At 38.8% G+C, this 27935-nt stretch overlaps 1 protein-coding gene across 1 annotated transcript in view; it reads right to left on the reverse strand.

The window, feature by feature from the left end:
• KMO (kynurenine 3-monooxygenase) overlaps positions 1 to 3489 on the reverse strand; it is a 57480-nt gene extending 53991 nt beyond the window's left edge. Inside the window, 1 exon segment of the mRNA XM_043568633.1 lies at positions 3370 to 3489. Coding sequence (XP_043424568.1) covers positions 3370 to 3423 — 54 coding nt within the window. The 5' untranslated portion in view covers positions 3424 to 3489.
• Positions 3490 to 27935: the final 24446 nt, after the last annotated feature.

Below are 27935 nucleotides of genomic sequence, written 5' to 3' on the forward strand. Positions count from 1 at the left end.
GACTTTTCACTAGGTAAGGCCACCACTGGACCAAAAAAAAAAGAAAAAGAAAAAGAAAAAAATTCGAATTCACTGTTTTCTTTGGACTTCTAAGTGAAAGCTCTTAACTATGTTGCAATTTTTCCCCTAGGGGCTAGGGAGAGCCTTCAATGTGGTAGACAGTATAAAGTCCTAGGATATGGCCCATGGGCAAGAAGAGAATGGGAAAGTGAACAAAAAGACACAAGAAAGAATATGGGCAAGAAAGTTAATTTGTCCTCTATGGATGTAATTTAACCTTCTTGAACTGCTTTATTTAATACCTTTTTTCATAATATACTCAAAATTCAAGCTTTCATCCATTGTCACATGTCCTTCATGCTCATATCCTTAAGAGAATTTTCATCCCTCTTATTTATTCATCTATCAAATACTAACTAAATAATAACATTAAGTAGTGAGGGCATGGTTCCAGCCACTGGAATACATTGGTAAATATGAGCTTATATTCTAGTTGGAGTTGACATTTAATAAATAGGTTAAAACCCAGAACAAATAAAGTGTGTATTTTGGGTTGCTGATAGATAATATTTAAAAACATAAAACAGGGAAAGGGTGAAGCCAGGCAGGTAGACAGGCTCAGTTCAACTAGGACCTTTGGTAAAGAGTTGGATTTTATTTTATTTGCAAGGGGATACCATTGGAAGGTATTAGAGAAGAGTGATAATTACCAGACTTATGTTTTAAAAGGATCATTGTGGGGGGAGCCTGGGTGCCTCAGCTGATTAAGGATCTGACTCCTAATTTTGGCTCAGGTCATGATCTCACAGTTCGTGAGCTCGAACCCCGCATCAGGCTTCATGCTAACAGTGCAGAGTCTGCTTGGGATTCTTTCTGTCTTCCTCTCTGCCCTTCCCCTGCTCATGTTCTCTCTCTCTCTCTCTCAAGAATAAAAAAATAAATTAAATAAAAGCAGACCGTTGTGGCTGCTATGTGGAGAATGAACTGTCTGTGTATAAGAGGAGAAGCTGGGGGCTCACACAGGAGGTGGATGAGGGATGATGATGGCCTGGACTGAGATGGTAGCAATGGCCGGAGATGAAATCGATTTTGAGTAGAAAATCACTGGGGCGCCTGGGTGGCTTAGTCGGTTGAGCGTCCGACTTCAGCCCAGGTCACGATCTCGCGGTCCGCGAGTTCGAGCCCGCGTGGGGCTCTGGGCTGATGGCTCAGAGCCTGGAGCCTGCTTCCGATTCTGTGTCTCCCTCTCTCTCTGCCCCTCCCCCATTCATGCTCTGTCTCTCTCTGTCTCAAGAATAAATAAACGTGTAAAAAAAAAAAAAAGAAAATCACTAAGGCTTACTAGGGGAGTAAAAGAGAAAAGGCGTTTGCATAAAATGAAAAAAAAAGGAATCAAACATGATTCCTGGGTATGAGCCTACATAATAAGGTAGATAGAATTCCTTTGCAGAGGAATTTTAGTTGCTTCTAATATAATACATGTCTTCCATGTTCTAGCACATGTTTGTGCCCAGATAGTGAAGTGGCTGCATGATGAAGACTTTAAATGTTATTCAGTGAGAAATGCACGGATGACAGTCACACTTTTATGCCTTCCAAAATCATATATGCAACCACATAGTTATCTCCCCTTTGATAAGCGACATTTTAAGAGGTGTCACTGCTGCTACCCTCGTCCAAGTCTTGGACAAACACAACAGCCTCTTAATGGGTCTATCTTGTCTTAAAACTTTCCAGGCCTTCTCCTCACACTAGCTCAAGGAATCTTTTCAAATCAGAACTCACTTTCTTGCCTCAAGTCCTCCAGCGGTTTCCTATCGTGCTCAGAGTAAACTCCAGTCTTCTTGCCTCGCCCTCTAAGACCCTGGAGGATCTGGCTGTCTCATCTCTCTTTCCTGCAGAACTACTCTTCTCCAGCCTTGTTCTTTCTGCCTTTCTGTCTGCTCCTTAACACCTCAGCATTTCCCTTCAGGCTCTTCCCTCTGCCTGGAATGCTTTCTGTAGCCCCTCACATGGTTGCTTCCTTCTATTATTCAGGCCCCTCCGCAAGGCCACCCTTGACCACACTCTAAATGGACACTCGTGAAGACTTTCTACAGCTTTGCCCTATTTGCATTTCTTTACAGGGTCTATCTCTCACTGAAATGATGTATTTGTTTTCTCCTCCACTCTCCCTCACCTGCATGGAATGCTCACCACTGTCTTCCTAGTAACTAAAACAATGTTGGCACATAGTGTGCACTCAATCCCATTGCACTGAATACATGAATTCTCACTTTATGCAACATTTTGATAGGAAAGAATTAGACTGAAGCCCAGTATAAAGAAATGACAACATATGTCACGTGTATTTACCAACATGGCATGTGACAACATTCCTTAGCATTTTGAAATTTAGAACCAGAAATGTTCTGTCACAGTACTTTGAGGAAAGATCATAGCGAAGGCAGAACGAAAGACAAAATTGTCATATACTATGTAAATATATGTGTGGTATAAACTATACTAATCTATATGCAGCCGTGAACGGTGTCTGGTGTATATTAGGCCCTTAAGAAATTTTTGTTGAGTAAATGAGTGAACGAATTCTTATGAGCTAAAAGCCTGCAAATGATTACAGCAAAGGTGAAAACAAAATGATTAAGCTTTTACTAGTAGTGATATTTTTATTCCAAAATAGGAGTTCCATTGAGAGAGGAAAACAATATAGTTTACTTCAGGCAGCCCCACAGTAAACAGAAGAAGCTTTGTTAAGATAACAATGGCTGCAGAGGAGAACCCCCGCCCCCCCATTTTTTAGGTGTGGGGCAAGACTTTGCAGGTTAATCTCATTTGCTCAGTGACATGGGAGCCCCTCACTCTATCACTTTACGTGCTCCATTGGACATGCCAAATAAGTCAGGCGACCAAATAGGTGCTACTCCCAATTACTCAAATAACTTGCAAACATCCAACATAATGATTTTGCATTAGCTTTTATTCTTATTATTAGACAATATAAACTGAGTTATTCACCAGATGAGGCAAATGTTTTGATTAAAATGACTATTTACCCTAATATCTGTTTTATAAACATAGTCAACATGGGGATAAATCAAATTCAATTTGCTCTATTTTCTGTTTTTAGGAAATGCTAATCTGAAATGATAAGGGAAAACAGACACTTTTGTACCTCATGGAAATAAAATTCCTTTCCTAAGAAACAGCACGTGAAAACTGATACCACATTTAAAGTAGGTGTCTTTAAATATCAGAAAGGTCCCACAAGAAGATGAACAATCTGTACAAGTGATTTATAATAATTATTAAGAATAATGACAACCAATACAATATCACTAACAGGAATAATATATCCAAATAGATTCTTACCAAGCCACCACCAATGACAGCTATTTTTTTCCTTTGAATATCAGATAATTCCATGACTGCCCAAGTGTTTTTATAATTGTTGTAGCTCCTGTCACAAAGGAAGCTGTGTCTCCTGGCCGCTGGTTTCCCCGCCTTTATATTGCCCAGAGCCCTGCCTGTGTTAACCAGCAGCGATTTGAGCAGGGCTAATTCCCCTTGAACTTAGAGTATAGCATTTAACCCCTTAGTAGCCTAAAGCACAAGCTGTTCAGCTTTAAGAAAAAAGAGAATTCATTGCAATAACCAAATTTTGAAAAATCCAGCCAAGTGAAGACACCCACTCTCTACCTTACGTGTAAGACAGGGGATTTTTTTTTAAGTACAGTGTTGAGGCTTTCCCTCTTTTTCTAAAGCATGCATTCTTACTTTCATTTTCATTCATGACTAACCATGAATGAAACTGCCCTCATCTGAAGTCCCAAAGCATCTTACCCTTCTCTAGGAGAGACAGGTGGCTTCGTGTCACAACTGTGACACAGTCATAATCCAACTGTGCATGGATTATTGCCATTAAGACCAGTCAGGATGAGCACATGGAGGGTCCTCTCAGACTGTCTTAGGCCTCCAGGGAAATTTTTTTCCTAGTATTAATATTCTCCTGAACAAGATTGTGAATTTGTCACTGGCCATACTTCCCTCCCCAGCTTTTTTTTTTTTTTTTTTTGCATCATAGGCAAGAAACCTTAGAATCTAACTTGCGCATTAACTCCAGGAGAAGTAGTGAATGCTGTGCTTCTTGTAAACTCAACCCTGGCTTATTTTCTCTCTCCACTTTTTCTTTTTTTCATCCCATGTTACATGTGTATTATTTATTTTTGGTGCATAGTTTTGAATTGAATTGAGGGTTTTTTTCTCCCTGGAACATGATGTGTAGAGTAAAGTAAGAACTAAATGATGACACTTCTTCACTTCCTGGAGAGAGGCAGGAGCATTCAGGTTTCTCCCTGGTGAGGGAATAGTTAATCATCATCGAATAGCGGCCCCTTGTGGGTAAGTAGTGTCAGAGTTGCTAGAAAACTTTTTTGTTCTTAGGTAATTTTATTTATTTTGAATAGGCAATACATTCAGATGGTGTGAAATTCAAAAGACACAACAAAGGGTCTTACAGTGAATACTCACTCTTCTGACCCTGTCCCTTGGCCATCTATTTCTCCTGCCCAAAGACAACACCTGTTTAGTGTCTGCATTACCTGCTCTTCTAAAGCCAATCTCTCTCTCTCTCTCTCTCTTCTCCTCCTCTCCCTCTCTCCCCCTTCCTTTCCATAAATAGTAACAAATTTGAAAATTATATACACTTTTACTTTCCCACACCTTTTTTTTTACAACATATAACTCAAGAATTTTTCCGTATCAGTATATAGAGAACTTTCTCATTCTTCTATGTTTAAATCATGGGCTGTAACACAAACAGTAAAGCACACACACACAAAAATACAGTAGTGTAATTTTACTTATTGTAGAGCAAAATTTTATTATAAAGTAACCACCATTTAGGCCAAGAAAAAGAACATTGCTAGAAGCCCAGAAATCTACACATGTCCCTTGCCTACCAGCCACCCTTCATAGAGGCAATTGCCATCCCGACTTTATCACTTTCTTGCTTTTATTTATAATATTACTGACATATATGCATCCTTAAGATAGCTTAGTTTTACCTCTTTTCGAACTTCAATATATTGTTTTTTACTTATTTATTTTTTTTTATTTTTTTAGTTATTTATTTTAATTGATTTACTTTTTTATTTTTTACTTATTTTATTTTACTTATTTTTTTACTTATTTATTTTAATTGATTTATTTTTTACTTATTTTTATTTTATTTTTTTACTTATTTATTTTTTACTTATTTATTTTAATTGATTTATTTAGACAGAGAGAGAGTGAATGAATGAGTGAGGCAGAGGGAGAGGGAGAGGGAGAGGGAGAGAGAGAGAGAGAGAGAGAGAGAGAGACCTAAGCAGGCTTCATACTCAGTGCAGTACCCAATGCAAGGCTTGATCCCATAACCCTGGGATCATGACCTGAGCCTGAATCAAGTCAGACCTTAACCAACTGAGCCACTCAGGTGCCCCACTTGTAGTCATTTTAATTTATACTCTTTGTTAATGAAGTTACCACTGTTTAACCTGTTATTCACAATTTGCTTTTCTTTTTTTGCATAGTGCTTTTTTGTTGAGTAGTCTTTTTTTTTTAAGTGGACATTATATTTGAGTTTTATTCTTTATATATGTTGCAAATAACATCTTTCATTCTTACACTCTTATATGTTTACTTTTTTAAATTTTATTTTTTATTTTTAAAAATTTACACCCAAATTAGTTAGCATATAGTGAAACAATGATTTCAGGAGTAAATTCCTTAATGCCCCTTACCCATTCAACCCATCCCCCCTCCCACAACGCCTCCAGCAACCCTCAGTTTGTTCTCCATATTTATGAGTCTCTTCTGTTTTGTCTCCCCTCCCTGTTTTTATATTTTGTTTCCCTTCCCTTATGTTCATCTGTTTTGTCTCTTAAAGTCCTCATAGGAGTGAAGTCATATAATTTTTGTCTTTCTCTGACTGACTAATTTCACTTAGCATAATACCCTCCAATTCCAGTTCCATCCACATAGTTGCAAATGGCAAGATTTCCTTCTTTTTGATTGCTGAGTAATACTCCATTGTGTGTGTGTGTGTGTGTATGTGTGTGTGTGTGTGTGTGTGTGTGTGTGTGTGTGTGTGAGTGTATATAGCATCTTCTTTATCCATTCATCCATCGATGGACATTTGGGCTCTTTCCATACTTTGGCTATTGTTGATAGTGCTGCTATAAACATGGGGGTGCATGTGTCCCTTTGAAACAGCACACCTGTATCCCTTGGATACACACCTAGTAGTGCAATTCCCAGGTCATAGGGTAGTTCTATTTTTAACTTTTTGAGGAACTTCCATACTGTTTTCCAGAGTGGCTGCACCAGCTTGCATTCCAACCAGCAGTGCAAAAGTGTTCCTTTTTCTCTGCATCCTTGCCAACATCTGTTGTTGCATGAGTTGTTAATTTTAGCCATTCTGACTGGTGTGAGGTGGTATATCATTGTGGTTTTGATTTCCCTGAGGATGAGTGATGTTGAGCATTTTTTTCATGTGTCTGTTAGCCATCTGGATGTCTTCTTCGGAGAAGTGTTTTATGCATATCTTTGCCCATTTCTTCACTGCATTATTTGCTTTTGGGGGTGTTGAGTTTAATAAATTCTTTATAGATTTTGGATACTAATCCTTTATCTGATATGTCATTTGCGAATATCTTCTCCCATTCTGTTGGTTGCCTTTTAGTTTTGCTGATTGTTTCCTTTGCTGAGCAGAAGCTTTTTATTTATGAGGTTCCAATGGTTCATTTTTGCTTTTGTTTCCCTTGTCTCTGGAGACATGCTGAGTAAGAAGTTGTTGTGGCCGAGGTCAAGGAGGTTTTTTCCTGCTTTCTCCTCTAGGATTTTGATGGCTTCCTGTCTTACCTTTAGGTCTTTCATCCACTTTGAGTTTATTTTTGTGTATGGTGTAAGAAAGTGGTCCAGGTTCATTCTTCCGCATGTCGCTGTCCAGTTTTCCCAGCACCACTTGCTGAAGAGACTGTCTTTATTCCATTGGATATTCTTTCCTGCTTTGTCAAAGATTAGTTGGCCATACATTTGTGGGTCCATTTCTGGGTCCTCTATTCTCTTCCATTGATCTAAGTGTCTGTTTTTGTGCCAGTACCATACTGTCTTGATGATTACAGCTTTGTAATACATCTTCAAGTCTGGGATTGTGATGCCTCCAGCTTTGGTTTTCTTTTTCAGGAATGCTTTGGCTAGTCTGGGTCTTTTCTGGTTCCATACAAATTTTGGTATTGTTTGTTAGCTTTGTGAAAAATACCGGTGTTATTTTGATAGGGATTGCATTGAATATGTAGATTGCTTTGGGTAGTATTGGCATTTTAACAAGATTTGTTCTTCCAATCCAGGTGCATGGAATATTGTTCCATTTTTTTTGTGTCTTTTTCAATGTCTTTCATAAGCTTTCTTTAGTTTTCAGTGTATAGGTTTTTCACCTCCTTGATTAGGTTTATTCCTAGGTATTTTATGTCTTTTGGTGCCATTGTAAATGGGATCAATTCTTTGATTTCTCTTTCTGTTGCTTCGTTATTGGTGTATAAAAATGCAACAGATTTCTGTGCATTGATTTTATATCCTGCGACTTTGCTGAACTCATGGATCAGTTCTAGCAGTTTTTTGGTGGAATCTTTTGGGTTTTTCCATACACAGTACCATGTCGTCTTCAAAGAGTGAAAGTGTGACCTCCTCTTTGCTGATTTGGATGCCTTTTATTTCTTTGTGTTGGCTGATTGCTGAGGTAAGGTCTTCTAATACTATCTTGAATAACAGTAGCGAGAGTGGACATCTCTGTCATGTTCCTGACCTTAGGGGAAAAGCTCTCAGGTTTTTCCCATTGAGGATATTAGTGGTGGGTCTTTCATATATGGCTTTTATGATCTTGAGGTATGGTCCTTCTATCCCTACTTTCTTGAGGGTTTTTATCAAGAAAGGATGATGTATTTTGTCAAATGCCTTTTCTGCATCTATTGAGAGGATCATGTGGTTCTTGTCCTTTTATTGATGTGATGTATCACATTGATTGTTTTGTGGTTATTGAACCATCCCTACATCCCAGGTATAAATCCCACTTGGTCATGGTGAATAATTCTTTTAATGTATTGTTGAATCTGGTTGGCTAGTATCTTGTTGAGAATTTTTGCATCCATGTTCATCAGGGAAATTGGTCTATAGTTCTCCTTTTTAGTGGAGTCTTTGTCTGGTTTTGGAATCAAGGTAATGCTGGCTTCACAGAATGAGTTTGGAAGTTTTCCTTCCATTTGTATTTTTTGGAACAGCTTCAAGAGAATAGGAGTTAACTCTTCTTTAAATGTTTGGTAGAATTCCCCTGGAAAGCCATCTGGCCCTAGACTCTTGTTTTTTGGGAGATTTTTGATTACTAATTCGATTCTTTATGGGTTATGGATCTGTTTAAATTTTCTATTTCTTCTTGTTTCGGTTTTGGTAGTTTATATGTCTAGGAATTTGTCCATTTCTTCCAGACTGCCCAATTTATTGGCATATAATTGCTCATAATATTCTCTTATATTGCTTGTACTTCTGCAGTGTTAGTTGTGATCACTCCTCTTTCATTCGTGATTTTATTTATTTGGGTTCTTTCCTTTTCTTTTTGATCAAACTGGCTAGGAGTTTATCAATTTTGTTAATACTTTCAAAGAATCAAGTCCTGGTTTCATTGAACTGTTCTACTGCCTTTTTGTTTGTTTGTTTGTTTGTTTCAATAGCATTGATTTCTGCTCTAATATTTATTATTTCCCATCTTCTGCTGTTTTGGGGTTTTATTTGCTATTCTTTTTCCAGTTCTTTTAGGTGTAAGTTCAGGTTGTATATCTGAGATTTTTCTTCCTTCTTTAGGAAGGCCTGCATTGCTATATACTTCCCTCTTATGGCTGCCTTTCCTGCATCCCAGAAGTTTTGGGCTGTGATGTTATCATTTTCATTGGCTTCCATGTACTTTTAAATTTTCCCTTTAATTTCTTGGTTAGTCCATTCATTCTTTAGAAAGATGTTCTTTAGTCTCCAAGTATTTGTAGTCTTTCCAAATTTTTTCTTGTGGTTGATTTCGAGTGCCAGGTGGCACCTCCCTTTCAAGTTCTATCTCAGATGGGACTGTGTTTCCAAACCTCTTACTTCTGAGGGCTCTGCAGCTCTGACCCACTCCGACCCTCTGGAGGGAGGGTCTCACCGAGCAATGGCTGGTGCCAGCCGCCCCCAGGAACGTTCGCACAACTGTGCTGCTGCAGATGCCCAGAGACTGTGGCTGGGTGCCAGCCTGCCCCAGGAAAAGTTCGTGGGATTGTGTAGCCGCAGCCTTTCAGGGATTATGGTAAATCACAACACACATCTGGTGCCAGGCTTCACCACATCTCACATCCTTGTTCCAACATCAGCAAACATGGCTGTTCTCCAGAGTCTGCTGGGACCTTTGCCTGTAGGGAGGTCTCACATCCTCTACCAAATGTCATCTCAGCAGGGGAACTGCCTTTACCCATGTGACCTGACAACCCCTTGGACCTCGTTGTCTGCTCCTGGGGATTTGTGCTTCCTACCAGAGCTCTGCCAGATATCAAGCTGTGGAATTTCAGCCTCTACCCTCCCTCTATTTATAGACTCTTAATGGTATCCAAACCCTCTCCTTTCTCCTTTCTCCCTTTCTTGTTAATGGGTGTTTCCACTCGTTCTCTGTTCCTCCAGCTGCTTTCAGGCCAAGTGCCTGTCCTATACTTCCCCCAGCAACCCCCCCCCCCCGTCCTCTGTCCATAAGCAAAAACAGCTCCCTACCCTCCACAGCTTCTGTCTCCTCTAGTTCACCTCTCCACACTGCGTACCTGCCGAGTTCTGTGGTTCAAGTTATGCAGATTTCTGAGTTAGTCCTCAGATCCATTTTCTAGATTGCAAGATGGTTTGGTGTTGATCTGGCTGCATTTCAGGGACGAGAGATGCAAAAACCTTCCATGCTGCTCTGCCATCTTGGCCTTTCCCTGAAAAGATATTCTTAATTTTACTATATGAAAATCTATCAGTCTTTCTCTGTGGCTTTTGCTTTATATCATGTTTTATAAGCTTTTTCATAGCCCAAATTTCATTTTCTTTTCCAAATGAATATGCAATTTTCACCAGCACTATTCAGTGAAAAGACTTTCCTTTTCCTAGTATTTCCTTTGGCATAGCTATAGTGTTCATGTATGTGTGGGTCTGGTTCCAGGTTTCTAATTTATTTCATTCCATCTACTCTGCATGTGCTTATGCCAGGGCCAATGCCATAGCCAAATTACTGTAGCTTTAAAATAAACCCTCATAGGGGTGCCTGGGTGGCTCAGCTGGTTAAGTGTCCAACACTTGGTTTCGGCTCAGGTCATGATATCACAGTTTGTGGGTTTGAGCCCTGTGTCCAGCTCTGTGCTGACAGTGTGGAACCTGCTTGGGAATCTCTCTCTCCCTGTCTCTCTGCCCCTCCCCTACTTATTCTCTATCCCTTTTTCTCTCAAAATAAATAAACATTTAAAATAAAATAAAATAGGGGCTCCCGGTGGCTCAGCAGTTAAGCATCTGGTTCTTAATTTTGGCTAGGTCATGATCTTACGGTTCGTGAGTTTGAGCCCCACCTCGGGCTCCACACTGACAGTAGGGAGCCTGCTTGGAATTCTCTCTCTCTTTCTCTGCCCCTCTCTCTGTCTTTCTCTCTCTCCCTCAAAATAAATAAAACTTTAAAAAATAATAAAATAAAATGAAATAAACCCTGATATTTTGAGCTATTTCACCCACTTTGTTCTTCTTCAGTAATTTTCTTGACTATTCTTAGTGTTTTGCATTTCGATCTAAGTTTTATAATCAGTCGGTGAATTCCATAAAATACACACACACACACACACACACACACACACACTGAGATACTTTCTAGCTGGAAAGCATACCATATTTAGCATATTGGGTTTTTCAATCCAGAAACATGGCTTCTGTCTCCATTTGTTTGGGTCTTCTTCAAAATCTCTCCAATTTTATACTTTCTCTCAAAGAAGATTTGCCCCTCTTGTGTTAGATTTATTTCTAGGCAATTATAGTTTTGTTTTCAATTTTATAGTAAATGATATCTTTAAGTTTGCTTTCTGCTGTTGGTGATATATAGAAATATAATTAATTTTTGTCTGTTGAGTTTGTATCTAGCAACACTGCAAAACTCTTATTAATATTCATAATCTGTACATTTTTTGGTGTTTTTTTACTACCATAATCATAATGACAGTATTTTATTCTTTTCTTTTATTTCCTATCATTTGAATAATTGTCTTACTGTGCTGGCTAATCCCACAGTTCAAAAGAATAGCAGTACATTTCTTCAATTCTAAGTAGATAGGATTTCCTAGTTATCCTACTGGTATTGATTTTTAACAAAATTTCACTGTGGTCAGAGAATATACTCAATACATTTTCAAACCTATGAAATTGGTTGAGACTTGTTTTATGGTCAGCAAAATGTAAGTTTACATAAATGCTTTGCTTGTGCCTGAGTGTGTGCTCTCAATGTGGGCATTTTCCTATACATATTCATTAGGTCAAATCATGTGTTCCAAACTTGAGTATTCTAACTGAATTTTGGTTTGCTCATTTGGTCAAATACTGAAAGAGGTATGTTAAAAATCTTACTCTTGATTGGCATTTGTCTATTTCCTCAGAGTTTTTCTCTATATGGAACAATCCACATTTAAAATTGCTATATATCACTGGCAAAATAAAGCTTTTATCATTATGAAAGAACCTTTTTATCACACGGTATGATTTTTTTTTCAATATATGAACTTTATTGTCAAATTGGTTTCCATACAACACCCAGTGCTCATCCCAAAAGGTGCCCTCCTCAATACCCATCACCCACCATCCCCTCCCTCCCACCCCCCATCAACCCTCAGTTTGTTCTCAGTTTTTAAGAGTCTCTTATGCTTTGGCTCTCTTCCACTCTAACCTCTTTTTTTTTTTCCTTCCCCTCCTCCATGGGTTTCTGTTAAGTTTCTCAGGATCCACATAAGAGTGAAACCATATGGTATCTGTCTTTCTCTGTATGGCTTATTTCACTTAGCATAACACTTTCCACATCCATCCATGTTGCTACAAAGGGCCATATTTCATTCTTTCTCATTGCCACGTAGCACTCCATTGTGTATATAAACCACAAATTTTTTTATACATTCATCAGTTGATGGATATTTAGGCTCTTTCCATAATTTGGCTATTGTGGAGAGTACTGCTATAAACATTGGGGTACGAGTGCCCCTATGCATCAGTACTCCTGTATCCCTTGGGTAAATTCCTAGCAGTGCTATTGCTGGGTCATAGGGTAGGTCTATTTTTAATTTTTTGAGGAACCTCCACACTGTTTTCCAGAGTGGCTGCACCAATTTGCATTCCCACCAACAGTGCAAGAGGGTTTCCATTTCTCCACATCTTTGCCAGCATCTATAGTCTCCTGATTTGTTCATTTTGGCCACTCTGACTGGCGTGAGGTGATATCTGAGTGTGGTTTTGATTTGTATTTCCCTGATGAGGAGTGACGTTGAGCATCTTTTCATGTGCCTGTTGTCCATCTGGATGTCTTCTTTAGAGAAGTGTCTATTCATGTTTTCTGCCCATTTCTTCACTGGGTTATTTGTTTTTCGGGTAGGGAGTTTGGTGAGCTCTTATAGATTTTGGATACTAGTCCTTTGTCTGATATGTCATTTGCAAATATCTTTTCCCATTCTGTTGGTTGCCTTTTAGTTTTGTTGATTGTTTCCTTTGCTGAGCAGAAGTTTTTATCTTCATAAGGTCCCAGTAGTTCATTTTTGCTTTTAATTTCCTTGCCTTTGGGGATGTGTCAAGTAAGAAATTGCTACGACTGAGGTCAGAGAGGTCTTTTCCTGCTTTCTCCTCTAGTGTTTTGATGGTTTCCTGTCTCACATTCAGGTCCTTTTTCCATTTTGAGTTTATTTTTGTGAATGGTGTGAGAAAGTGGTCTAGTTTCAACCTTCTGCATGTTGCTGTCCAGTTCTCCCAGCACCATTTGTTAAAGAGACTGTCTTTTTTCCATTGGATATTCTTTCCTGCTTTGTCAAAGATTAGTTGGCCATACGTTTGTGGGCCTAGTTCTGGGGTTTCTATTCTATTCCATTGGTCTATGTGTCTGTTTTTGTGCCAATACCATGCTGTCTTGATGATTACAGCTTTGTAGTAGAGGCTAAAGTCTGGGATTGTGATGCTTCCTGCTTTGGTCTTCTTCTTCAAAATTACTTTGGCTATTCAGGGCCTTTTGTGGTTCCATACGAATTTTAGGATTGTTTGTTCTAGTTTTGAGAAGAATGCTGGTGCCATTTTCATTGGGATTGCATTGAATGTGTAGATAGCTTTGAGTAGTATTGACATTTTGACAATATTTATTCTTCCAATCCATGAGCACGGAATGTTTTTCCATTTCTTTTATCTTCTTCAGTTTCCTTCATAAGCTTTCTATAGTTTTCAGCATACAGATCTTTTACATCTTTGGTTAGGTTTATTCCTAGGTATTTTATGCTTCTTGGTGCAATTGTGAATGGGATCAGTTTCTTTATTTGTCTTTCTGTTGCTTTATTATTAGTGTATAAGAATGCAACTGATTTCTGTACACTGATTTTGTATCCTACAACTTTGCTAAATTCATGTATAAGTTCTAGCAGACTTCTGGTGGAGTCTATAGAATTTTACATGTATAATATCATCTCACCTGCAAAAAGTGAAAGTTTAACTTCATCTTTGCCAATTTTGATGCCTTTGATTTCCTTTTGTTGTCTGATTGCTGATGCTAGCACTTCCAACACTATGTTAAACAACAGCGGTGAGAGTGGACATCCCTGTCGTGTTCCTGATCTCAGGGAAAAAGCTCTCAGTTTTTCCCCATTGAGGATGATGTTAGCTGTGGGCTTTTCATAAATGGCTTTTATGATGTTTAAGTATGTTCCTTCTATCCCGACTTTCTCGAGGGTTTTTATTAAGAAAGGTTGCTGGGGGCGCCTGGGTGGCGCAGTCGGTTAAGCGACCGACATCAGCCAGGTCACGATCTCGCGGTCTGTGAGTTCGAGCCCTGCGTCAGGCTCTGGGCTGATGGCTCGGAGCCTGGAGCCTGTTTCCGATTCTGTGTCTCCCTCTCTCTCTGCCCCTCCCCCGTTCATGCTCTGTCTCTCTCTGTCCCAAAAATAAATAAATAAAAAAAAGTAAAAAAAAAAAAAAAAGAAAGGTTGCTGAATTTTGTTAAAGTCCTTTTTTGTATCGATTGACAGGATCATATGGTTCTTATCTTTTGTTTTATTAATGTGATGTATCACATCGATTGATTTGCGAATGTTGAACCAGCCCTGCATCCCAGGAATGAATCCCACTTGATCATGGTGAATAATTCTTTTTATATGCTATTGAATTTGATTTGCTAGTATCTTATTGAGAATTTTTGCATCCATATTCATCAGGGATATTGGCCTGTAGTTCTCTTTTTTTACTGGGTGTCTGTCTGGTTTAGGAATCAAAGTAATGCTGGCTTCATAGAATGAGTCTGGAAGTTTTCCTTCCCTTTCAATTTTTTTGGAATAGCTTGAGAAGGATAGGTATTATCTCTGCTTTAAACGTCTGGTAGAACTCCCCTGGGAAGCCATCTGGTTCTGGACTCTTTGTTTGTTTGGAGGTTTTTGATGACTGATTCAATTTCTTCGCTGGTTATGGGTCTGTTCAAGCTATTTCCTCCTGATTGAGTTTTGGAAGTGTGTGGGTATTTAAGAATTTGTCCATTTCCTCCAGGTTGTCCAGTTTGTTGGCATATAATTTTTCATAGTATTCCCTGATAATTGCTTGTATCTCTGAGGGATTGGTTGTAATAATTCCATTTTCATTCATGATTTTATCTATTTGGGTCATCTCCCTTTTCTTTTTGAGAAGCCTGGCTAGAGGTTTATCAATTTTGTTTATTTTTTCAAAAAACCAACTCTTGGTTTCATTGATCTGCTCTACAGTTTTTTTTGGTTCTATATTTTTTATTTCTGCTCTGATCTTTATTATTTCTCTTCTTCTGCTGGATTTAGGCTGCCTTTGCTGTTCTGCTTCTATTTTGTTTAGGTGTGCTGTTAGATTTTATATTTGGGATTTTTCTTGTTTCTTGAGATACGCCTGGATTGCAATGTGTTTTCCTCTCAGGACTGCCTTCGCTGCATCCCAAAGCATTTGGATTGTTGTATTTTCATTTTCATTTGTTTCCATATATTTTTAAATTTATTCTCTAATTGCCTGGTTGACCCACTCATTCTTTAGTAAGGTGTTCTTTAACCTCCATGCTTTTGGAGGTTTTCCGGACTTTTTCCTGTGGTTGATTTCAAGCTTCATAGCATTGTGGTCTGAAAGTAAGCATGGTATGATTCCAATTCTTGTATACTTATGAAGGGCTGTTTTGTGACCCAGTATGTGATCTGTCTTGGAGAATGTTCCATGTGCACTCAAGAAGAAAGTATATTCTGTTGCTTTGGGATGCAGAGTTCTAAATATACCTGTGAAGTCCATCTGATCCAATGTCTCATTCAGGGCCCTTGTTTCTTTATTGACCATGTGACTAGATGATCTATCCATTTCTGTGAGTGGAGTGTTAAAGTCCCCTGCAATTACCACATTCTTATCAATTAGGTTGCTTATGTTTGTGAGTAATTGGTTTATATATTTGGGGGCTCCTGTATTTGGCACATAGACATTTATAATTGTTAGCTCTTCCTGATGGATAGACCCTGTGATTATTATATAATGCCCTTCTTCATCTCTTGTTACAGCCTTTAATTTAAAGTCTGGTTTGTCTGATTAAGTATGGCTACTCCAGCTTTCTTTTGACTTGCAGTAGCATGATAAATAGTTCTCCATCCCCTCACTCTCAATCTGAAGGTGTCCTCAGGTCTAAAATGAGTCTCTTGTAGACGGCAAATAGATGGATCTTGTTTGTTTATCCATTCTGATACCCTATGTCTTTTGATTGGCGCCTTTAGTCCATTTACATTCAGTGTTATTATAGAAAGATAGAGTTTAGAGTCATTGTGATGTCTGTAGGTTTCATGCTTGTAGCGATATCTCTGGTACTTTGTCTCACAGGATCCCCCTTAGGATCTCTTGTAGGGTTGGTTTAGTGGTGACGAATTCCTTCAGTTTTTGTTTGGGAAGACCTTTATCTCTCCTTCTATTCTAAATAACAAACTTGCTGGATAAAGGATTCTCGGCTGCATATTTTTTCTGTTCATCGCATGGAAGATCTCCTGCCATTCCTTTCTGGCCTGCCAAATTTCATTAGAGAGATCGGTCACGAGTCTTATAGGTCTCCCTTTATATGTTAGAACACGTTTATCTCTAGCTGCTTTTAGAATTTTCTCTTTATCCTTGTATTTTGCCAGTTTCACTATGATATGTCGTGCAGAAGATCGATTCAAGTTACATCTGAAGGGAGTTCTCTGTGCCTCTTGGATTTCAATGCCCTTTTCCTTTCCCAGATCTGGGAAGTTCTCAGCTATGATTTCTTCAAGTACACCTTCAGCACCTTTCCCTCTCTCTTCCTCCTCTGGAATACCAATTATGTGTATATTATTTCTCTTTAGTGCATCACTTAGTTCTCTAATTTTCCCCTCATACCCCTGGATTTTTTGATCTCTCTTTCTCAGCTTCTTCTTTTTCCATAATTTTATCTTCTAGTTCACCTATTCTCTCCTCTGCCTCTTCAATCCAAGCCGTAGTTGTCTCCATTTTATTTTGCAACTTGTTGATAACATTTTTTAGCTCCTCCTGGCTGTTCCTTAGTCCCTTGATCTCTGTAGCAAGAGATTCTCTGCTGTCCTTTATACTGTTTTCAAGCCCAGCGATTAATTTTATGACTATTATTCTAAATTCACTTTCTGTTATATTGTTCAAATCATTTTTGATCAGTTCGTTAGCTGTTGTTATTTCCTGGACGTTTTTCTGAGGGGAATTCTTCCGTTTCGTCATTTTGGATAGTCCCTGGAGTGGTGCAGGACTGCGGGGCACTTCCCCTGTGCTGTCTTGAATAACTTGAGTTGGTGGGCAGAGCCTCAGTCAGACCTGATGTCTGCCCCCAGCCCACTGCTGGGGCCACAGTCAGACTGGTGTGTGCCTTCTCTGCCCCTCTCCTAGGGGCGGGATACACTGTGGGGTGGCATCGCCCGTCTGGGCTACTTTCACACTGCCAGGCTTGTGGTGCTGGGGATCTGGCTTATTAGCTGGGGTGGATGGGCAAGGTGCACAGGGGCGGCAGGGGCAGGCTCAGCTCGCTTTTTCTCCAGAGATCCGCTTCGGGAGGGGCCCTGTGGCACCAGGAGGGAGTCAGACCCGCCAGAGGGATGGATCTGCAGAAGCACAGCTTTGGGTGTTTGCGCGGTGCAAGCAAGTTCCCTGGCAGGAACCAGGTCCCTTTGGGATTTTGGCTGGGGGATGGGCAAGGGAGATGGCGCTGGCGAGCCCCTTTGTTCCCCGCCAAGCTGAGCTCTGTCGTCTGGGGCTCAACAACTCTCCCTCCCGTTGTCCTCCAGCCCTCCCGTTCTCTGAGCAGAGCTGTTAGCTTATAACCTTCCAGATGTTAAGTCCCCCTGGCTGTCAGAACACACTCCTCTGCTTTTGACAGCCAGACTCGGGGGCTCTGCTCGGCCGGCGAGCCGCCCCTCCGCCCCGGCTCCCTCCCGCCAGTCCGTGGAGCGCGCACCGCCTCGCCGCCCTTCCTACCCTCTTCCGTGGGCCCCTCGTCTGCGTTTGGCTCCGGCGACTCCGTTCTGCTAATCCTCTGGCGGTTTTCTGGGTTATTTAGGCAGGTGTAGGTGGAATCTAAGTGATCAGCAGGACGCGCGGTGAGCCCAGCGTCCTCCTACGCCGCCATCTTCCCAGAATCCACTCATGGTATGATTTTTTACCTTGAAGCTTAATTGTCTGATATTCAGATTTCCTTTGTGTATTTGTTTAGCATTTGCATATTATCTCTTTTCCAACCTTTTAATTTTATTTTTTTTAATTTACATCCAAATTAGTTAGCATATAGTGAAACAATGATTTCAGCAGTAGATTCTTTAGTGCCCCTTACCCATGTAGCCCATCCCCCCTCCCACAATCCCTCCAGTAGCCCTCTGTTCTCCATATTTATGAGTCTCTTCTATTTTGTCCCCCTCCCTGTTTTTGTATTATTTTTGTTTCCCTTCCCTTATGTTCATCTGTTTTGTCTCTGAAAGTCTTCATACGAGTGAAGTCATATGATTTTTGTCTTTCTCTGACTGACTAATTTCACTTAGCATAATCCCCTCCAGTTCCATCTACGTAGTTGCAAATGGCAAGGTTTCATTCTTTTTGATTGCCGAGGAATCCTCCATTGTATGTGTGTGTGTGTGTGTGTGTGTGTGTGTATATATATATACCATATCCTCTTTATCCATTCATTCATCGATGGACATTTGGACTCTTTCCATACTTTGGCTATTGTTGATAGTGCTGCTATAAACATGGGGGTGCATGTGTCCCTTCGAAACAGCACACCTGTATCCCGTGGATAAATGCCTAGTAGTGCAATTGCTGGGTCATAGGGTAGTTCTATTTTTAGCATTTTGAGGAAACTCCATACTGTTTTCCAGAGTGGCTGCACCAGCTTGCATTCCTATCTTTCCCAACCTTTTGATTTAACTATCTTGTATCTGTATGCTTTTAATGTGGCCTTTGTGAACAGCATTCACTTAAATATTTTAAAAATCCAATCCACAATATTTATATTTTAACTTGAGTCTTTTGTTTTCTATAGTCTCATTAAGATAGATCTAGGTAAAGATTGTGTATCCTAATAGGGAACCATTTGGTTTCTTACATATGTGGATTGGTTTCTTTCATCAGTTCTAGAATAATCTCAGCCACTACCTCTTCAAATATTGTTTAGATTTCCACATTGCTTACACTTTCACCTTTATTTTTATTTTTTGACTTTTTGTGCTTTGTTATGCATAGCCTTTTTAAATGTTTCCCAATTTGGGGCGCCTGGGTGGCGCAGTCGGTTAAGTGTCCGACTTCAGCCAGGTCACGGTCTCACGGTCTGTGAGTTCGAGCCCCGCGTCGGGCTCTGGGCTGATGGCTCAGAGCCTGGAGCCTGTTTCCGATTCTGTGTCTCCCTCTCTCTCTGCCCCTCCCCCGTTCATGCTCTGTCTCTCTCTGTCCCAAAAATAAATAAAACGTTGAAAAAAAAATTTAAAAAAAAAATAAATAAATGTTTCCCAATTTATCAATTATCTTTTCTTCTGTGTCTAATCATCTGATAAACCCATCTATGGAGGTCTTGATTTTGACTATTGTCATTTTTAGTTCTGGAATTTTTATTGGGTTCTTTTTTGTATCTACTGCCTAATTTTTATTTTCTAGTATCCTTCCTCAAATTCTCAATCTTGTGTTTTGTAACTTAACATAACAAACATGATTGCCTTAGGGTCTGTGTCTATAATTCTTATAGTGGGTGTGGGTCGCTGGTTATTTATTTATTTTGGCAGGGGGACAGGTACCCATGATCTCTAATTTCCATGTACACATTTTAAACTGAGCGCTCAAAATTATATTTGAAAGAAAAAAGTAGGAGTAGTTTGAAGCCTAAGATATCAGTATAATGTTTTAGAGAGGATTTATTTTTGCTTCTGCCATTTTCTGTGGGTGTTCCAGCACTTATTTGGTGGGTAAAATTAGGATCTGTCTGTTTCTAGAATAGTTGTTCCTTTAGTATCTATATGGGTCCAGATGAGACTAAGCTAGTGGCCTTCATTCTGTTTGCCCTCTTTTAGCCTAGGGATTCAAAACATTTTTTACACAACAGGGATGTGCCCATTTTGAATGTTATTCACCTGGAAGACAACTAGTCATGGAAGTACTCATATTGGCAGTTGGGCACAGATAAGATATCCCGACATTTACACATAATTCTCTTTTTTTTTTTTTTAATTTTTTTTCAACGTTTATTTATTTATTTTTGGGACAGAGAGAGACAGAGCATGAACGGGGGAGGGGCAGAGAGAGAGGGAGACACAGAATCGGAAACAGGCTCCAGGCTCTGAGCCATCAGCCCAGAGCCTGACGCGGGGCTCGAACTCACGGACCGTGAGATCGTGACCTGGCTGAAGTCGGACGCTCAACCGACTGCGCCACCCAGGTGCCCCCATAATTCTCTTTTTAATAGCTGGAAAGCCCTCTCTCTTTAATAGCTGGAGAGCCCTCTCTCTTCTATTCAAAGAAGCACATCTGCTAGTATATCATTATTTGAGTAACATTGCATCTCAATTACTTAAAAAAATAACTTTTAAATTGATACTTCAACTCTTATGAATGTATTGGCTCACCTCACAAATGATGTAATTAAAACTATGATTTATGACATTGAGATGGACTATGAGGATGGTGATAGCTGTTGTTCTATGACATTTCTAGATTATTTATGAGGTGGGTCAAATTAATTTCCAGTTATGGCCCAAAGAAGCATGTATCAAACAAGTAAAAGAGATAAAAGGGATTAATAATGAATCATGCATTTCTAGACAGCCTTTAAACAATATGCTGATAGACTGGCAGGTAATGATTATCATTATTTTATGTAAGTCCAGGCTCTTTTCTCATTTCATTCTCAGTGGAATAGATAAAATTATTTTGTACTGTTAACTCCCAGGAATTCCCTCAGTCCCTGTAACAGGGAGAGTCCATATTATAGGACTTTCTCCCGGTAGGTGACAATTTTCAAGTCACATCTTGCCTTTCTCTTTCTTTCTTTCTTTTTTCTTTCTTTCTTTCTTTTTCTTTCTTTCTTTCTTTCTTTCTTTCTTTCTTTCTTCTTTCTTTTTGACAATCCAAATCTAAGTGAAATTTGAATGTATAAAGTAGCTACATTTTATAACAATATCTGAATAATGTGGATTTGATGTCCCTTGGGTTGTAAGAAGGAAGAGATAATTAACTTTTTGTATAAGGTTGGGCAGGGGAAAACGGATTTGGGTAGAATGTCATAATTTATGACTTTTGGAAATTGAAAGATAGCATGAAGGTCTTGGGTGCCTGGTAAGATAACAGAGTGTCAAAAGCTTGAAGAAAATTTATTGATTATGAAACTACAATTTTGAGCATGGCTGGTTGTCCCTCTATTGTTCCTAAAAGTCAGGTAGAAACAGTTGGCCCTGGGAGGCCTCAGGAAGTTAAAGATTATCACACCTTCTTTCTCTGGAGGGCTTTCTTGAGGGTGAGGAGAAATGAAGAACCTGGTTTTCTCCCATCCTCTGAGCGTGAAGACCTGGAGGCTGTGGGACAAGCTAGGGCTTATGGGGTAACTGCTGTGTCAGGAGCAGCTGCAGTTCAATCTCTTTGGGATTCAGTTACCTGTTAATCTCTAAAATAGGTCCTTTCTACCAGAATGACTCCAAGAGGAGTGTACTTTATACTATGCTTTACAAGAGACAGTATTTCCAATTCTCTCTGCATATATTTATGTATTTATTTATACCAATAAATCAGTATTATTGGGAAGAATAAAAGTTTATTAAAAAATTAGCAGAGATTAATTAATACCATATTTGCTCTGTTGTTTTCGTCATTCTCCTATGGTTGAAATAGAATATTATCTCACTTTGACGAATGCAGCTTGCTCAATAATTGTTTATTCATTTCACCAGGGCCTTTACACTTGCAGCTATTTCCTGGAATGCCTCTGTCTTTGTATGGCTAGCTCTCAGTGTTCAGGTTTCAGCTCAAACACGATATCCCTAGGTTTATCACTCTGCATAAAAGAGGTGCCCCCTCCATCGTTCTCTAAACATCTTCCTGCTTATTTACTTTATTACTTTTACTATTATATGAAGTTTACTATTTTTTGAAACCTGGTTTATTTATTTACTTATTTCATTAGCAAATAAATACTAGTGGAAGTGAATGGGAAGGAAAGTCGATGGACTCAAGATATAATTTTGAGGTAGAATGGCCAGGATTTGTTGGTAAATTGGGCATACTGTCTGCATTTGTTGGGGAATGAGAGCAGAGTTCAGAAATCAAAGAAGACTCCCAGGTTTCTAGCTGGAGTAACTGTTGGAACCATTTACTGAATATGAAAGAATGGGGAGGGGGTGGATAGCAGCTAAGACATCCTTTGGGATAAGTTGGAGATATGAGTATTGAGTTAGGTAACTAAATAGGGATATTAAGTATGTAGTTTGATACATAAATCTGGAACACAGAGGGCAAGTCTAGGCTGGAAAAATAAGTTTGGAGGCATCTGTACATAAGCATGAAGGTGATATTGAAAATCATGTGAAGGGATAACTCACCTTGTGAAAGAGAATGGCTAGGAAGATGGCTGAGAAAGAGAATAATATCATGTGTATTTCATTCCTATTTACATAAAATTTGTAAAATGCACAAAACTACATATTTTATAAGAACACATATAAATAAAATGATAGAAAAACATTATAGTAGTTTTCTAGAGTCTAAAAGTAGTAGGGGATGAATAGAAAAGAAAAAATATTGAAATCAAATATGAATTGACTTTATACTTTATAATGTGGTATAAAGTTAAGAGTGTGGTTAACTCAAACCTCTCTATGGTAGCTTTAGCAGAATTTTTAAAGGAAGAAAAAGGAAAGATCATCTAGCATTGAGCCCTGGGTCACTTCTTCATCTACAAGTGAAGAGCTGGGAAAAAATAGTGTGAAGAAGTAGCCAATGAAATAAAGGGTGAGTTCAAAATTACAAAGATCAAGAAAGATATTTTCAAGGGGAGAGCATGTCAATTGCATCAATACTGCTGAAAATGCAGAAAACTGTCCATTGAACCTGCCCCTTGGTTAGTGCAAGGCATTGGTGACCTTGACAAGAGCAGTTATCAGTGGAGTGATGGGGACTGAAGGCAGCCTGTGACTGAGGCAGGCCCTCTCACTGAAGAGAGAATGAGGGGTGAAGATGTGAAGATGATGAATAAATACAGTATGTCCTAGAAACAGGGAGGTAGTTGAAATGGGATGCAAGGTCAAGGCAGGTTTGTTTTTTAAACATGAGAGAGAATACAGGAAGTTATAGCATTAATTCGTGGCAATGGTCCAATAAACTGATGACAGAGGGAGAGGGATGGAAAATTTAAGGAGCAATGTCTTTATGGGGCACCTGGGTGGCTCAGTCAGTTAGGCATCTGACTTCAGCTCAGGTTATGATCTCACGGTTCATGAGTTCGAACCCGGTGTCGGGCTCTGTGTTGGCAGCTCAGAGCCTGGAGCCTGCTCCAGATTCTGTGTCTCCCTCTCTCTCTGTTCTTCTCCCACTCATGCTCTGTCTCTCTCTGTCTCTCAAAAATAATAAAAATGTTTAAAAATTTAAAGAAAGGAGCAATATCTTTGGGAGGATATGGAATCCAGCATATTAGTAGAAGAACTGATTTTTTTCCTTTATTTTTCTTAGGGAACAGAGAGGCAGCTTGTGTTGTTGTTGTTGCAGTTGTTGTTGTTAATTGTAGTGTATTGCCAAGGTTATTGTACATACACATTGTTTTAAGAATCAAGAAGTTCTAGGGGCGCCTGGGTGGCGCAGTAGGTTAAGCGTCCGACTTCAGCCAGGTCACGATCTCGCGGTCCGGGAGTTCGAGCCCCGCGTCAGGCTCTGGGCTGATGGCTCAGAGCCTGGAGCCTGTTTCCGATTCTGTGTCTCCCTCTCTCTCTGCCCCTCCCCCGTTCATGCTCTGTCTCTCTCTGTCCCACAAATAAATAAAAACGTTGAAAAAAAAATTAAAGAATCAAGAAGTTCTAAAAGACATTCAGCATAAACAATAATCACTCTCTACCTTCATCATTTCCAGCTCCAGGTATATGTCTGTCTCTAAATAACATGCCAGTACTGTTATTTCTTGTTTCTTTTAGTTTATCGTTTTAGGTAATGACTTCCCACTATCAGAGAGGAGGATTAATGTGTTTTCATCTCTTTATTCTTTTAACATTGCATCATAATTTTGGTTAGGTCAATATTGAATATTTGATTTATTATAACTGACTATTCAAATGTAATAATGATTATTTTTCCTTTCCTGAGAAATACAACTATTTTTTTTCTGGATTTAATAGTTGTCTTGTTTTCCTTTGCTGAATTTTCTGAGACTTATCAGAAATTCAATTTCCAAATTCTCCTCCAATAATCTAAATCTCTTCTGAATATATTCCAGGCTTTCAAGATTTTATATTCTGGAAGAAATACCTCCTGGGGCCTCTGATTTGCTTCATTCTGTAATGGTTGTTCTATATGCTAAGTGCAAGCTGTCATATGTTTATCTAGAGAATTCTCCATGTCTCTGTTGCCTGTGTTGGAGACTATTTTCTGAAGCCCATGCCTTCCTTTTCTTGGTTTACTCCCTAGTTTTGGTGGATCACTTTCTCTGGGGGGTTTCTGAAAAAGGATAGATGGGAAGCAAGTTTTTTTGAGAACTTGCCCATGAGAAAATATTTTTATTCTATCCTTACACTTGATTTGTCTGGGTGTAGAATTTTAAGCTGGAAATAATTTTCTTTCAACAATTTGAAGACATCAGTCAACTGCTCTCTACCCTCCAGTGTTGTGGTTGAGAAGTAGTAAAGATTCTTAATCCTCTGCATGTGGCTCATTTATTTTTTCTCTCTAGAGACTCTTCTCTTTGCTCCCCATGTTCTAACATTTCTCAATGATGTGACTTAGTCTGTCCTGTGTTCCCAGTTGTTCTGGTCGCTTGGTAGGCTTTTATTCTGAAAACTCATGTCTGCTGGTTTTAAGATATTTTCTTAAATTTATTTGCTTAATGGTTTCTTCTACTTTGTTTTCCAAAATCATTGAGATGTTGGACATAATGGACTGTATTTCTAATTTTACTAACTTTTGTCCCATATTTTCTTCTCTTTGCTCTACTTTCTGGAAGACTTCTATAGCCAAATCTTCCCACTTTACTACCAACCCTCTTCTAAGAAATTTCCTAGTAATCTCCCAGGCTTGGAGAGATCCTAAAGTAGAATTTTCAAAGTCTTTACTTAGGATAATGAGGATATTTAGATTGATAGAAATCAAAAGTTACTATCAGTTTTGGCAACAAGCTGTTGAGATTTGGGACAGATGAAAGAGAAAACTATTGCATTGTTCAGTTGGCTCATGGCAGGACATCAAGTTATGACTTGCACAGAAAGTAAACAAAATAGAAACAAAAACAAAACACAAATATCAACAAGAAGAGAGCAGGTCAATATTATTATAGACAAAGTTCAAGGTAAAAAAAAAAACTACCTCTACATAAAATGAAAAAAACTTCTTTCACATGGATAAAAGTTTGTATCTGAAAATGAAAATATATAATGTCAATGATTAACTCAAAGGTATTTACATTATAATTTCATTAAGTAATGAAATAAATGAACTGGCCATTGTTTACCAAATTTCAATTATTGCGTAACACCTTCATAATATAATTAATATTTTATTTCAAATTGATGTACATTTTATTTAAATAAAAATATAAGTTTATATTATGGTTTCAAATGGAAAATCAGTTTCACTGATGAGTAGAAGGGAAACATAGAAGTTGTAGCAGAATTCTATACCTATAGATGAACTTTCACCAAAGACTTTCCCTCTATTTTTTACAAAAGGATATATGTTTTCTTTTTTACAAAAAGATATTAGCAAGTGTTACAAAGGTGTCAGATATATATTTGCACCCCCCAAAAAAAAAGACAAAGAAAAAGACTCTTTCTTACTAAATGGGTAAGGCTGGAAGAAAATAAAAAGTGAGATAATGATCAATGTTAACTAATCACCTTCAATCACCGGGGTATGAACATTGGTATACATCCCACCCTTGCAGAAACTCCGAATTAGATTTCAAGTCAGGAAATGGGTGGGGGGGAGAACCCCACAAAACACAAAACTAACCTAAAGAAAATAAGAAGAAATGAACCAAAAAAAGCACATTAAAAAAAAAAACAGAAAAAAGTTGATATATGAAGCCATAATTCCATTTCTAGAAAATTCAAGTTGTCATCGGATGATGCGAGGTGAGCTGGGCTCCTCCCCCAACAAACTCCTAGTGATGAGCACCTTTCCTCTGCTCCCAGTAACAGGCTTACCAGAAGTCATAGGAAATTTAAAAAGTGTCAAAGATAAGTCTGAGAGGGCTAGAACAACCAGTTACAGGTTTTTTTAAATTTTTTTTAATGTTTATTTATTTATTTTGAGAGAGAGAGAGAAAGCCAGAGCATGTGAAAGCAAGGGAGGAGCAGAGAGAAAGGGAGAGAGAATCCCTATGTGGGGCTTGATCCCACAAACCATGAGATCGAGACCAGGGCCAAAATCAAGAGTCTGACACTTAACCGACTGAGACACGCAGGTGCCCTTCCAACTTAAAAATTACTTTTATGAGTCCTGTAAGACCAATATGTAATATTCCCAGCGAACAAGGCAGAGGTGACTCATTGAGCTTAGAAACCTAGAAAGAGGTGGGCTAGATGGGTATCAAAGCAGAGTGCCAACCTAGGCAGGAACAATCAAAATATCCCTGGAACACATTGCAGGTAGGGTGCCAGGAAACAGGGATTTGCACACATGACTCCTTATATGGAGAGTCTTGATCTTCCTGAAGTAGACAGACATTGAATAGAAATGGGAATAAAGAATAAAATTTAAAATGTTCCTCTCTTAGTGACACAGTACAACCAGAGACTGTATGCAGTCCAGACTGAAACTAAACCTAAGAAACTCTCTTGGGAATGGCAGTCAAAGTCAGCTGAAATTCTGAAAATGCGGCGTAATGCTGTGAATTATGCAAAAGATTTAATTTGTAATCTAAGTTTCACACCTTCCAATAGTTCTGTTGCAAAGTATAATGAAAAAAGGAACAAGAGACATAAAAAGGTAGGAAAGCATATTTCCTATTAAAACTTTAAAACTTTAAATACTTTAAATATTTTTGTAACTGTGTTCATGAGTTGTCTCTACGCTTTAAAGGTTCAGTGAGCAATGCTGCCCATTAGAATTAAATGAAAACTTTTTACATGAAAGACAATTCTAGAAAAGTTACATTACTGTGTTGAGTACATCTGATATATCTCTAATTTTTAAAAATGATGTTTTTCGTGAATTTTTTTTCAAAGCTATGCTTCTGATAATATTTTGTTTGTTTTTGTTTTGTTTTATTTTTTATTTTTTTAAATTATATCCAAATTAGTTACCATATAGTGCAACAATGATTTCAGGAGTACATTCCCTAGTGCCTCTCACCCATTTAGCCCACCCCCCCTCCCACAACCCCTCCAGTAACCCTCTGTTTGTTCTCCATATTTATGAGTCTCTTCTGTGTTGTCTCCCTCCCTGTTTTTATATTACCTTTGTTTCCCTTCCATTATGTTCATCTGCTTTGTCTCTTAAAGTCCTCATATGAGTGAAGTCATATGATTTTTGTCTTTCTCTGACTGATTAATTTCACTTAGCATAATACCCTCCAGTTCCATCCACATAGTTGTAAATGGCAAGATTTCATTCTTTTTGATTGCCAAGTAATACTCCATTGTATATATATACCACATCTTCTTTATCCATTCACCCATCAATAGACATTTGGGCTCTTTCCATACTTTGGCTATTGTTGATAGTGCTGCTATAAACATGGGGGTGCATGTGTCCCTTCGAAGCAGCACACCTGTATCCCTTGGATAAATGCCTAGTAGTGCAATTGCTGGGTTGTAGGGTAGTTCTATTTTTAGTTTTTTGAGGAACCTCCATACTGTTTTCCAGAGTGGCTGCACCAGCTTGCATTCCCACATGAAAATTTTTAAATAGAATTAATAGTACATGGCACTTACGGGCACCTGGGTGGCTCAGTC

The sequence above is a fragment of the Prionailurus bengalensis genome, chromosome E4 (genome assembly GCF_016509475.1).
Source record: "Prionailurus bengalensis isolate Pbe53 chromosome E4, Fcat_Pben_1.1_paternal_pri, whole genome shotgun sequence".
In the NCBI taxonomy this organism is placed as follows: Eukaryota; Metazoa; Chordata; class Mammalia; order Carnivora; family Felidae; genus Prionailurus; species Prionailurus bengalensis.